The sequence below is a fragment of the Tyto alba genome, unplaced genomic scaffold (assembly GCF_018691265.1).
Source record: "Tyto alba isolate M040663 unplaced genomic scaffold, T.alba_DEE_v4.0 Super-Scaffold_2, whole genome shotgun sequence".
NCBI lineage: Eukaryota > Metazoa > Chordata > Aves > Strigiformes > Tytonidae > Tyto > Tyto alba.
The window spans coordinates 29,000,794-29,014,272 of record NW_024881282.1 but is presented as its reverse complement, the minus strand read 5'-3'; the positions used below and the strand labels follow the sequence as shown (position 1 = coordinate 29,014,272).

Below are 13,479 nucleotides of genomic sequence, written 5' to 3'. Positions count from 1 at the left end.
AACGTTTTGTGCACATGAGACTGCTTTGGGTTATGAATCAAAGAACAATTAGATGATGAAATTTGGTACAAAAGTGCACTCAATATCTGAACTATAACACCAATGATGTTGTATACAAAGAACTTGGTGGACATGAAAATTACTCACGTTCACATTGTGTACCATCCCTGTGGTAGCTGGGCAGACACATGCATTGCAGTTGTATTCCATCCTTGCCCGAGGCAGTGCATCTGGAGTTTGAAGGGCACCGCAAGGCCTCGCATTCAGCTATTGCTGAGGAACAGAGTGCAACAGGTTAATCCGTGTCTGCAAGCTGTGCCAGGAGGCATTGTGTTGTGCAGTATACTAGTTCAAAGTATGCCTGATCTAGAGACCATCAATCCCATTGATATTATAATTTTCCTGGCTATTGAAATGGTGATGATGGTTATGGGAGCTCACACACAAGTGTATGTTTGGTTGCTCTAGAGTGACTAATTTGAGATGAATCTTGTACTTGTCCTTACCAATTCTAATGGTTTCAGAGCTACTGAGTATATCTTATACAGAAAACAATCTACTTACGCTGATCACATCTGAGCCCTTTGTAGCCAGACAAGCAAGTGCATTTTCCATCCCCTGAAATTCCACTGTTGCATACTCCATGAACGCAGTCACAGACTATATGGAGAAATGGATTGGCTTTACTGAATAACAGTGGTGTTCACAAAGACATTGTTAGTGGTTACCCATAGCAAATAGTGTCCTGGTCAACAACTTTGGCCAAATCAAGCTTTGGCCTGAGTTCCTGATTTCATAGGCTTCCATTAATGAGAAGATCAATACCCACAGTTGCATACATCAGTAAATAACATATTGATTTTTGCAGGCTGTTAATAGCCTTGGGCCTGAAAATCTTCAGGACACACACTATAAACACCCAAACTGACTAGTTGGTAATACCATAAAACTTGTAAAATTTGATAAACAATCCTGAGCCAAAATTGAATATATAGTATAATTTAGACAATTTCTATAACTGTTAAATTGCTCATTTTTGCTTCAATTCTGTTTGTCTTTCAAACATCTCCAAAATAGATGAGTTTTCTGACTTTCCTCCTCCCTCCCCCCGAATATATTTAGTTAAAAGAATAATTATTCACTCTGTAGGTCTCAGGCTTTTTTCTGGTCCTGTTCCTATATTCTGTCTTTTCTCATTACATACCTTGTAACAATATGTGAACAAGATGCTGTATTCAGAGTCCAGGCAACTATGAGGCCCTTTTATAAGTGGTTTTTGAAGCCCTAAGTATACTTAAAAAGCTTTATAGTTATAATGGTTTCAATTATGGTTAATGATGTTTTTTGAAAAGATCCTTTCCAGTTACACTTGGAAAAGCCTCTAAGAGCTAGGGTTGTATTGGTGACTTGAAGCTGCAGTGATGTAGCATATCCTCTTCCCTTTACCAACATTTATTGTGTTCATGCAAATCACCCACAGTAAATAATTAGTAACATTCTATCTATGTTAGTAGTCCTAATATAAAAGCCAGGAATGTCTAGGGTATTGCTGAAAAGCGGTTAGTTTCAGATGCACAGTATTTATAGGTGCTTAGAAAACTTGGAGGAGCTCAAATATCTGACACATGAAGGGTAAAATGTTGCTTAAATTTATATGCAGTCGAGTCCTCCAGTAGCTTCTTGGAAAATAATTACATTTACAATATTGAATTAATTCAAGTACCCTCTTTTAATGAATATGTTGGCTCAGTCACATTTCTGTGTATCAACACTGGCATCCAGTGGACGGCTGGTGGAAAAAGGGCATTTGATTCAGCAGTGCTGTAGGGTTAGTGTAGAAGAGCCAACAGATTATTTAAATTGAGGCCATTTGTAACTCTCTGTGGAAGTAAATTTATGTAGATCTTGAGGGGACAAAAAGAGTTTTACCTGGAGATAAACAACTATTACCACTTAAAGTGGAATTTGTTAGTGTGTTTTTTTTTTTTTTTTTTTTCAGGCAGTTTTCTGGTTTACTGGCTTAATGTTCAGCAGGGGTCAGGAAGGTAAATAAAATACTAAAAATCATTAGCAAACAGGCAAACCTGGAAAATATTATGCAAAAATATACACTTGTGATAAGTATACATTTTAAATAGTGCACATACCTCTGATCCCTCTCTGTGTCCTGTTTTTCCTAATAGAAGTATGGCCAACCAGTGAAATAATCCACCAGACAAAACCCAAACCTAAACCAAGCCCATCCTTTTAACCAAATTACAGAGTTCCCTGGCACAGAATACTCTTTTTTTTCCTATTGTGTTCCCTGAAGCAGACAGCAACTCTTGCTGGGAAACCCTTAGATCCTCTACCCATTTCTCTGTGTGTTCTGAGTGTATGAATACAGCTTTCATGCACCTTCTTTTCCCCACCTCAATAAAGAAAGTTCAAACTTACCTGATGTGCAGTGAGGACCAAACAAATTATCTTCATCACAGTTTTCACAGGCTGTCCCACCAAACCCTTTCTGTGAATTACAGAATGGAAATAAAAGCATAAATTTCTCATCTGTCTATATACAGATAGATATACACTTATCAGACTGAAAACAGCATCTTTAGCTGCCAAAAGAAAATAACATGAAAGGCTCAATCAGCAAATCAGAAATGACTACTGCAATCCAGAAAACATTGTCTTTTTAATGAATTTCTCCCCGCCTTTTTTAAAAATAGTTTTTAGATCTTACACTTCAAATCAGATATTCCAAATATCAAGTTATCATTAAATAATAGTAATCAAGCCTAATGCCTAAATAATTCTTATGATTGTCAGGTTGTATTGTCTGACTATTTCTCACACTGCCTCTTTTTTACATGTCCCCAGATGTGCTTTTGATGTAATGGAAAGATTATCCAGTAGAGGGGGAGGTAGAAAAGATTTGTTGTGGGTTGTTTTTTTTTTTTTTTTTTTTTTTGTTTTTTTGTTTTTTTTTTTTGTTTTTTGTTTTTTTTGTTTGTTTTTTGGTTTTTGTTTTTTTTTAATCTTTTTGGCTGAAGTTATTAAGCACTGCACATTGCACTCTCAGTAAAAGAACACTGGATTGAGAGTATAGTCCTAAGTATAGGTACTTTCTAATTAGGGCAAAACATCATAAGTAACAACAGACTTAAAAAACAGAGGAACTCAAAACACCTGTTTAAAGAAGGCAAGATGGAAGAACTTTTTAATCATTTCACCTGAACATGCTCAAATCTGTAGAAATAATAGTGTGAAGATTAGTGCAATCCAAGCAAAAAATGAATTGCAAGCAGATCATCTCTGCTGTTTCTGAAATGCTTTCCTTTAATGTATTTATGCAATGCATTATTTCTTAACGAGCTTACATGCTATTGTTATATATTTTTGTTTGAAAGAAAAGACATACCTGACAAATGCATGTTCCATCCCCATTTATACCTTGAGAGCAGCGTCCTCTCCCGTTGCATGGTGATGCAGCTCCTCCCGGACATGCTAGAAATGATAATATTGAAGCCATTATTTGACTCGTTCTGACCCTTATGCTCCCTTTGCACATTAGGGGTGACAACCTTGGAAGCTACAGAGTTTTGGGCCAGACAGGGACCTCAAGTGATGGCTGCTGTTTTGCAGCTGCCTGAATCTCTTCACTAGCATCTCAGCTTCAGTGGAGACCATCACCCTCTCTAGTCTGGGAACTGAAGCTAGTGACTGTAATCAAAGGATAGCACAAAAAGTAGTTTTGTCCCTGCTGATCCACCTTCATCTGCAAACACTAAACTGTTAGCTTTTTTGATACAAGTGGAGTTTGCCTGACCATGTCTTCTGTACGATAATACAACTCTGAAAATTTGTTGTCAGATTTATATTTGATTCCAAGTTAGTGTTTAAATAAACCTTTTTCTTTTCCGCACAAACTGAATTTTCTTTATGTGGAAAGATTTCCTTTTCCCCGCTACCTCCCATAAGAATGTGATATTTGATTAAAATGATCTTGGAAACTGAGATTTGGGTATCACATAACCTACTTCTGTCCAATGTGCTGTGGTCACTAGTAAAACTTTTGTGCCAAAAATGTGTTATGCTCTTCAGATCCTCTGATGCTAAAACCATGATTACAGGCAGTGGTACACTAGGTGAGACAGCCTGACTGAAAACCTCATCTAGGAGGAGGCGATAAGAAACAATGACTATTTCCAAATCGAAATAGTTTAACTTTTGGCTGAACGTTTTCAGTATTCAAAATTTTACTGAAATGTTGCCTATAGGACATGCATATTACAATAATTTTTAGTCAGATTGTTCTGTCAGGCTTTTCCCCCTGTAGGAATATCCTTATTTTTTTATAGTTGTGCAGCCTCTCCATGGAAATGATTTATTGATTCCCTTCCATAAGCTTATCCCTTCCATAAATGGAGCTCCCATTAGGTACTATACTCCTGATGCAGGTGGTATCTAAATAGATCAAACACCTACTACTCTCACAGGTTCTCTGCTGTACTTTACAGTTAGATTTATTGCTTATAATGAGTCTCAGTTTGTTCTGTGTGGGTGGAGATGGGCAGCACTGGATTTATGTTTCCACTGAGTAATTTAATCCTGATTTAGATTGTTTATGTGATGTGGAAATTTTAATGAAATTGAACTTGATCTGGACGGAGTGATGAGCAAATAAATGTATGAGTATATGTATACACCTAATTTTAGTGAAGGCTTTGTCTTTATACCAATCTATTAATATTTCTTAATTTGTTCCTTAATGATGAGTCTGTGAAGTCTGTTGGATCTGAGTAAGCTTCTTGTGAAAACCCAATAAATTTGAAGATGAAAATTCTAATGCAGTTTATTTAACCCGTGCTGAAATAAAAAGATTTATTAAGAATTGAGATGAAATAACCAGAAAGGAGGTAAAGTAATAGATAGATATACTTTAATCTCTAAAGTGGCTTTCAGTGAATCTTGTTTTCTGGCTACCATGTGATAGCTAAATCCCATCTTTAAGACTGACACAGGCAGAAGCTGTTTAATTTTTGCTCTGAATGGAAATGGTGTTACCTGCACTGATGCTTTTATTGAATGCGCGAAGACAGAGTAAACTTTATGGTATAATTTCTAGGAAAGAATACATTAAAATTGCTGACAAAACAGTTTTTTTTTGCAGTTGGCCTTCATTGCACTTCCCCCTGTCTTCACTGCCCCTTGTCTCTTGCTTTGATGCCACCGCCGAGGGGCAGCTTTGTCGGGGGTTTAGCGGGGTGCCAGGTCGCTGCCTGGGTTTGGTCAAGCAGGTGAAGTGCGAGGCCTGGCCGGTAGGGCTGCGGGTGAGCGGCCTGGCCTGGCCACCGGTGGCCGGGATGCTGGCGCGGTGCTGGCAGAGAAGCGAGGCCTCTGCTTTTGTTGAGGAAGTTTTTTGAAAAGCAGTAAGAAAGAGATGCTTCTACTTAGGTCTTACAGCTGTCAGAATATGAAGGCCAAATCCTTATATCTAGGCCAAAAGATCTTAAACCTATTAGCTTTTTTGCATCATAGAGTTTAATTCAGAACTTCCCAAGTGTTTTCAAATGCAGCCTCTTGGATTACTTCTCTTCACCCGACTCCCTGAAGGCTGAAGGTAGAACTTGTGAAGGTGTATTTTGGACCATATAATTTGATAGAATTAGGTTTATTATCTTTCCTCTTGGCCTTTTATATTTTTCCTTTTATTTCTTTTTTGTTTTGTTTTGTTTATTCTTACAGTGCTTTCTACTCAGTTGCTCATACCATACACCTTTCAGTTGGTACCCAGGCTTTTCTTTGGAGCCATGCAAATATTTGTCCAGAGTGAGAACCTGAGCTGGGGTGGGGAATAGCTCCTGCTGAAGCCCATCAGTTACACATGTGGGATATCTGAGCTCCATCAGCTGTAGTATCTGTGGTTAGATGATACCAGCAATGATAAAAGGTTGTGCTCTTTTCTCCTGGACCTTTTCCCCCTGGTACTTTTCTTTTCCCTTGACAACTTTTTATGAAGGGATGGGTGTACGATTGGTTGGCTTGAGGCGATTTGTGGGGAGAGAAGGGGACAAAGCAACTTTCATGCACACTGTATTTCAGCATGTGCTATCATTTATGGAAGTCAGAGTGCTATTTAAGACCTATTTTGTCATTGCCATCAGATGCTAAATGTGGAGTACACCCCTAGTCAGAGATTTTTCTCTGGCCTCACGAAGGACAGGCTTTCCTCCAAATATTTCAAGGAATGCCGTATGCTCTTGATATTGAGATAATGCAAAGAGCTATTTTCTTCCTCCAAATGTCAGCAGAAACAATGCTGAGACCTTGATTCTTTACTTTTTGGGTCCAGGAATCTTGTCCAAAGGAAGAGAGGGCTTCCTTGCCTCTGCAGCCTCCTGCCCACGGCGGTGCAGGCTGGGCTCCAGCTCAGGGGCAGTGAGATCTGCCCCTCTCTAGAAGCACCCATGCCTCTCGTGTTGCCTCCCAGAGCACCCTGAAGTATGGCATGACAATCACACGCAGCGTTGCCTTCCTACCAGGCACTTAGGGTGCATTTGGTGGAAAAATGGTAAATCGCCACACGAGTGGTTATCTCCAGAAGAAGACGGGACCACACACTACATACTCAGTTATTTGCCTACCTTTTCTGTAGAAATAGCTGTAAATTGGATTTTGACTATTTTGCCCAAGTAGATAAATGATTGGTATTTAAATCATAGATTGGGCCATGCTAAAATAACTTTTTTATCTATTTTGTGGACAAAAGGACTTCGAAGACATTGAACCAGACCTTGACCCCCTTAACTAAAGGAGGAAATGCTCTGTCTGGGCAGGGAAACTTCCTCTGAGGGTCTTGATGCCCATGTCAGTCGTCTGAGATTTGATGCACTTGTGGAGGTGCTGAAAGGCTTTTCCTGAGGAAGGGGCAGCGGGAGGAGAGGCACTACTGATAACCTCTGCTTCAATAATGTCCTTCAGCATTCGATGGAAGTTCAAAAGTCTTGGAAGGAAAAAACTGTTTCAAGTTGAACTGAAAGAAAAGACCCTCCCTGCATCAAAAATTAAATAATTAAAGAGATTTGGAAATATTTCAGACTCAGATGAGCATGTTTTTGACCTCAAATGAAACGCTTAATCTTGCAGTTTGAAAACTTTAATTTTTAAATTTGTTGTGGGGATCCTCCCAAATGAAAAGTCATTTTGCAGGCATCAACTGAAATTATTTGTTTGGAAAAATCTCAAAATCTCAAAACCAAAGGGGATCTGTGAGTTTTTTGTACTTCTTTATGATTTTTTTATTTTTAAATGAAGCTACGAATATGTGTTTTTCTCCAAATCCTCTAAATTTTGGCTTAAAGCTGCTGTTTTCTTCTACTCTTATAATAAGCTCTGAGGAGAAAACCTCTCATGGCAGTAGTTTCTGAAAAGAAGAAAAATCACTGCTTTACTTCTCAAATTCTACCAAAAAGAAAAGAGCTTACCCATGCAATCTGGGCCCCAGTGTCCCTGGCAGCACTCAGGTTGTTCAAACTCTTTCATACAATGATGCCGACATCCCGGAAAAGACAGTATGTGTGTTTTAATTTCTAGGTAATACCTGAGGAAAAGAAGTTGGAGCTGTTTTAAAGTACTTAAAAGCCTCTTGTGGGGAAAAATTAAATTCTTAACCTCTTTTTCTCCTTTTAGTGTCAGACAACAGCACTTTAAGCTTAGTTCTGTTGATCTGCCCATTTTTTCTTCATTAAAACATACATTACACACCAAGGTCTAAAAAGATCCTTGGAGCTGTTTCTTTTGTGTAGTATATTTATCTATCTATCTATCTATCTATCTATCTATCTATCTATCTATCTATCTATCTATCTATCTATCTATCTATCTATTTATTTTTTTCATTTCTGCAACCTAAACCACTGCAGCTTTCTCTAAGTTTTGATTTGCAAAAGTATTTTAAAAATTATTTAATATCAAGATTCTTAAAATACTAACTAAGCTCAAAAGAGTTACATTTTCCCTAAAATATTGCTTTGTTTTTTTTTTTTTTTTTTTTCAATCTGAAAGAGAAGATTTCAAATTTGTTTTGAGATATTTTTTCCTGCCCTTCACCCCCAACACCTTCCCAGTCTGGCAGTTTGAAAATGCTGTTATTTATGTGATAATACATGATATGAGTGATATGTAATTTATGTAAATACCATATGATAAATATATATTATCATATATAATTCATATCAAGTATGCAGAGTAAACAAGGAAATGATTTTATGATATCACTCAAAAAATCTGATAGACTATCGATAACAATGTTTACTTTCCTCTTATACAATTGTTGATTAACTTTACGTTTAAAGTACTCTGAGTGTAGCTTGAGTTCTGGAGTTGGTGAAGCCAATGGTAAATGTTCCTTAAAAAAATTGCATAGGCTAGAGCATTTGTAATATGAATTAACATTTTCTAATTCATGGAGAACAATATTCATGAAGAAAAGCTCTAACAGAAGAGATAGATACCTGCAATCTGGTATCCCAGTGCCATTGGTGATTTTGGTATAACCAGCAGGGCACTGGGTTTTGAAGTTTAAAGAGCAAGGTACACAGTCAGTTTTCATTCGAATGAGCAGCTTTTGATCACATTGCTTCTTCACCTGCAATAAGAGAAGATTAATTAAAAAGACAGAAAAAGTTCTCTGAGCTGGTTTAACACTGCCCCCAGTGGCATTGCTGAAAAATGACAAATTTAACTCAGCTTTGTTCTCACTCACAGTCCCAAGCTCTACCCTGTTCAGCAGGGGTTCCCTGCTCTGGATTTAAACTAGGTAACAGACCACATATTAGGGCTCTGCAGTAGTCTTGTCTGCACAAAATAGGTCCAACCACTGCAGGGTAAACCCTTCTAAGTGTCATGTTTCTCCTAAGAATACTTTATCAACAAATGCTAAGTTCAGCAGACTTAAAAGCCAAATTACTGAAACAGCATCAGCCTACAAAGTGTTAGTTCTGAAGTTGCTTCGCAAACCCAAAGCAGATGGAGAAAGAGAAGTGCCATCAAGTGCCTTCTCCATTCAATGGCAAAACTAAACATAAGGTGTGGAGGAAGTTGCTTGTGTCTCCGTGCACACAGAGCACAGCAGAAGCCTTTGTTCATCTCAGAAGCAAGTTTCATATTATCAGCACCAGCCTATCGAACTAAAGAACTATGGCTGGTATTTTCAAATTGGTGTAAAAGAATGATGTGTAGCTTTGCATTCAAGTCTGGCAGAAGTTATAGGCCTGACTCCACTAGAGCACACTGAGGAGAGCAGACTCTTCTTTTTTGACCTGAGAAAGCCACAGAAGGAACTGGCCCAGCTTGGGAAACCTGTCTGTAGTCCTCTAGCTCAAATGCCAAGGGTTTACGTCCCTTGCTGTGGAGGTCCCAGTTTCAAGAATGCAAATCTGACAAATGACTCGAGAAGTTGGCAAAAAGGAGAAAAAGCTTAAGGTATTGTCACAGTGGTGGCATTGTACTTTGTGGTTGTAGAAATCACAGATTTGAAAATGTCTATATACCAAAAACTGTGTTTCCCAATACTAAAACAGTCAGCTTATGTTAAGGTAAAAAGTCTTTGCTGAACTCCATCTAAAGTTGGCTTCATCTTCTTTCTTCCTGGTGAGTATCTGTAGAAGTTCATAATTCACAAATGATGAGAAATGATCTAATGCAAAATATGATCTTTAAAAAACAAAAAAAAGTAATAAATTACATCATCATTCTTGGAGAGGAAGTACTGTGAAGCGCTTAATTTTCTGTTCCAAGATAATCTTTTATCCACCGTTCTCTAAGTATGGACCCGTTTAGGTGGTCTTAACTCACTCAAGCAATATTGACCATGAGAGACTTCCTATCTGACACAATAGAATTGAAATTAACTCTCTGAATGGGATTTCAATTAAGCAGTCAAGTAGTCAATTAAGGCAATGTCTGAATCATTATCGGGCCAATGTGAGGAAATGCTTAATGCTGGTCTTGAAAAACCATGCCTGCCCACTGTGTGTGTGCGTGCATGCATGTGTATATGTGTGTAGGGGCCGGTTCTAGAAGCATCATCCACTTGAAAATATTTATATATGTCAATAGTTGTCTGTGGACTTTTTAAGTAGCTTCCCAACTTACAAAGCCAGGACAATTATACCAGAGGAGCGTGATACAGGATAATGGAGTTTCTTGCATGAAATTTAGTTTGAACAAGAAGAATTTTTAGAAAGCATTAATTTGATTTTGAAATGGTCAGTTGTGGAAAAACAAACCATGGCATGCTGCTTCTGTTGTAATTTGTTAGTGATGGTTTTGCTTCGGTCTCCAGACATTGCTCTTCTGTAACTTGCATGACATGTAGGAATCTGTTCTGTTACAATGTTTACTACTCCCTTCCTATGAATACTTACAGTCTGAGATCAAAATACATTTTCTTTGTGCACCTAAATAAATAACATTTCTCGAATTCCCTGCCATGGTTCCTTTTTCCCAATTCTTGAGTCATGCCCCAGCTCTCCGCCAGAGCCTGCCCAGTTTGCCAATAGTCCACCTGGACGGGGAGTGTCAGACCCAGCCTGTCTGGGTAGTTCCTGTGCACACGAATGGGATCTGCATACTCCCCCTTCAGAGGTGTCTGTCCCCTGCCTTGGCAAATCAACCGTTAACCCTTTGTCCAGCAGCAGCACAGCAGGAGTTTCAGGTCATTTGCTATGCAGGGTGTATTCCAGACCATAAGTTCCAAGGATGGAGCTCATCGCAGTGCTTTTATGTGTTGCTCATTGGATATCCTCCAGTATTTCTGTCCAGGGATCCTCAAACAACATATGTGCAAATGCAACCCTGTGCTGTCCAGATAGTACTGGACATTCTGGGAATATATGGGATGCTGCAACTTCTTTGCAGAACCTCACGGTTGGTCTGGGTGAGTGTACTGGTCCCTTGGGCAGGATTTCTACATGTGCCACAGCCTGGTAGTCCTGGATGAAGCCCTCGCCCCAGCAGTTTCTCCCCTTGTTAGTTATCCTTCCTTCAGTGTTTGTGATAGCAGCATGTTTCAGTAATGAAGATTGTGTAGATGTATCACAGACGCTGATAAGGAGATTAGGTTTCATGAGCTCTGAGGGACACTACGTGGTAGTTGTTGCCCAGTTATAAGTACATTTCAACATCTATTTAGTTGTCAAATTTTAGTCTTTATAAATGTGCTGTTGAAATCTGATCTGGGTAACAATTGACTACTTGGGTAGTGAAACCTCTTACTGTTAGAGAGATGTATTTTAGGCATCTGAAATAAAATTGAGACCTTTTTCCAGATGTGGGCATAACGTGGATACAGCTTAACGAGGCACTTAGCAAAGCAGCAGCAAGCAGTGCCATGCTGGGAAGATTGAGCAGCACCCCTGCCCTCTTGGCAGCACCAGGTGCTGGTGGGGCACTGGACTGACCTGGCTCTTAGGGCTTTAGGTCTAAGGTGGCTCCCACAAACTCAAACCAGAGCGACTCTGCACTTCGTTTCCCATCCAAAACCACCTCACAGAGCACCAACACAAGGGGGCTTGAATGCCTCAAGCCTTTCAAAACCCTGGTGCTCAGCACCACTGCAGCCACCTTAATGGCCCATCCTTAATGAGAGATGACTCATTGCATGAGAGCAAGAACCAACACAGCACAAACGCCCAGTCCAGGCACCTTGACTCCTATGAGCATTTCCACTGAGTCAAATCAGCACTGTTAGTGTTGAAGAATCATAAACTTAGAGCGTTGGCTGTTTTTTCTGAGTCTTTAGCCAAGTGTGCTGCTGAAGCCCTGCTCCTCGCAGGTGCTCGGTGTAAGCCATTAAGAATTTGAGGCTGGACAAACTGCTGGGCTTGTAGGATATTCAGGTTCAGAAGTGAAAAAGCTGTTGGTAGGAGTGGCTGCAATTATCTCATTGCAGAAATTGCCATCAAAAAGACACCTCACAAAATTTAATTTTTGGAAAAAGAAAATTCAAAGAGATTTTGAAAAGGTAAAATCTAAATAAAAATAAGTTATATCCTTTCCCTATCACCAGATATAAAACACTATTTGTTTTGGAACGGTTGGGCTATTTCCAATTTCTTCCATTTCCTTGTTTTCCCTTTTTGCTGTTAGGGAAAATGGAAGCTCTTTTTTTAGAGATAGAATAAGTTTAACACATTTCCCAGTATTTGTTTGTACTTTTAAAAGTATACTTCCATGTAAAAAAAAACAACCAACCAAGTAACAACAAAAAAATAACCTGAGTGACTTCCCTCTCCCCCCCCCCCCCCCCCCAATTTCTCCCTGTCCTTTTGTTTCCTCTTCTACAAGTGTTTTTCCTCCAGAACGCAGTAATTTAAAGCATCATGTTGTGAGACACTTTAGATGAGTGAATGTCTTGCTGTTGAGCTCCTGTCTCAGATTTGTAACCCAACACTTTCTGCCTCTCTACAAGGGTACTGAAAACAGATTTTGTGAAATACCACAGATCCACAGGATTTGTACGTGATAAATGCACTACTACCCCAAAAGTCTACAAATATTTTACTTAAATTTATAACTCTGTACAATTACTTCGAACAGCTGAATTCCTTAGATTTCCCGCCCCCCCCCCCCCCCATCCCCAAAACAGCTTTTACTTCTTGTGGTTAGTAGAGTGGATAATTTTCACTTTGGAAAACTTTCTGCTTTCATCTTCTGACTTGTCAGAAATTCTAATGTTGTCTTTTGTTGCTTTTGATGAATGTGTCAGGTACAGTCTTTTGCTACATTTGCCATTTTCTACAGACTTTTTCAGTGTATTCACGACATATCCTTTGAGCCCAATTCCCATGTGGAATAAACAGATGCATTTCTCTTATTTCAGAGGACTGATGTACAGAGCTCTTAGTTTATAATTCAGTGTCATATGCATCAGTGACTATTAAAGTGGGTTTTTCTTCTATAAAATATGGTATCTAATAACAATTATCTCAATAACAGTGGAACAACCCCCACCCCTATAGTGTAATACAGACATAATAATTCATTACTTAAATAAAAAGCTACTTCTTACCTCATCTGGGACTTGTGATGTCAAACACAGTTTCACTGCAGCTAAAAAAGCCAAAAAGAATAAAACAACTGGATTTTTTTCCATTGTGAAGAACTTGATTCTTTTTTTTCTTCAGAGCCCTCCAGACACAAAAACTAAAATTCTGATGTAAAGTGATGTTTGTTAGAGGTGCTATTTCTTCTGCATTCTTAGGGAAATAGTTTAACAGGATTCTTGTCTTTCTGGAGGAAAATGAGTGGAGGATACAGTATGTGGACCTTGCCTACAGGCAAGAAAAATTTGAAAATGCAGGGTATTTGCCAAAAGTTTTCACAGCAAAGCTGAATAAACCCTTCCCAACTGAATGACAGGATATCCTGACAGGGCTCTGTTCATTTATCCCTCTCTCTAAAGCTGTTGACAGCACAAAACCAAGGACACTG

At 38.9% G+C, this 13,479-nt stretch overlaps 1 protein-coding gene across 1 annotated transcript in view; it reads right to left on the bottom strand.

The window, feature by feature from the left end:
• STAB2 (stabilin 2) overlaps positions 1-13,141 on the bottom strand; it is an 89,136-nt gene extending 75,995 nt beyond the window's left edge. Inside the window, exons 1-7 of the mRNA XM_033008027.2 lie at positions 13,058-13,141; positions 8,499-8,632; positions 7,470-7,585; positions 3,404-3,489; positions 2,437-2,506; positions 565-660; positions 148-273 (exon numbers count right to left, since the gene is read on the bottom strand). Of these exons, the coding sequence (XP_032863918.2) occupies positions 148-273; positions 565-660; positions 2,437-2,506; positions 3,404-3,489; positions 7,470-7,585; positions 8,499-8,632; positions 13,058-13,141 (712 nt within the window). The remainder of the gene's footprint in view (positions 1-147; positions 274-564; positions 661-2,436; positions 2,507-3,403; positions 3,490-7,469; positions 7,586-8,498; positions 8,633-13,057) is intronic.
• Positions 13,142-13,479: the final 338 nt, after the last annotated feature.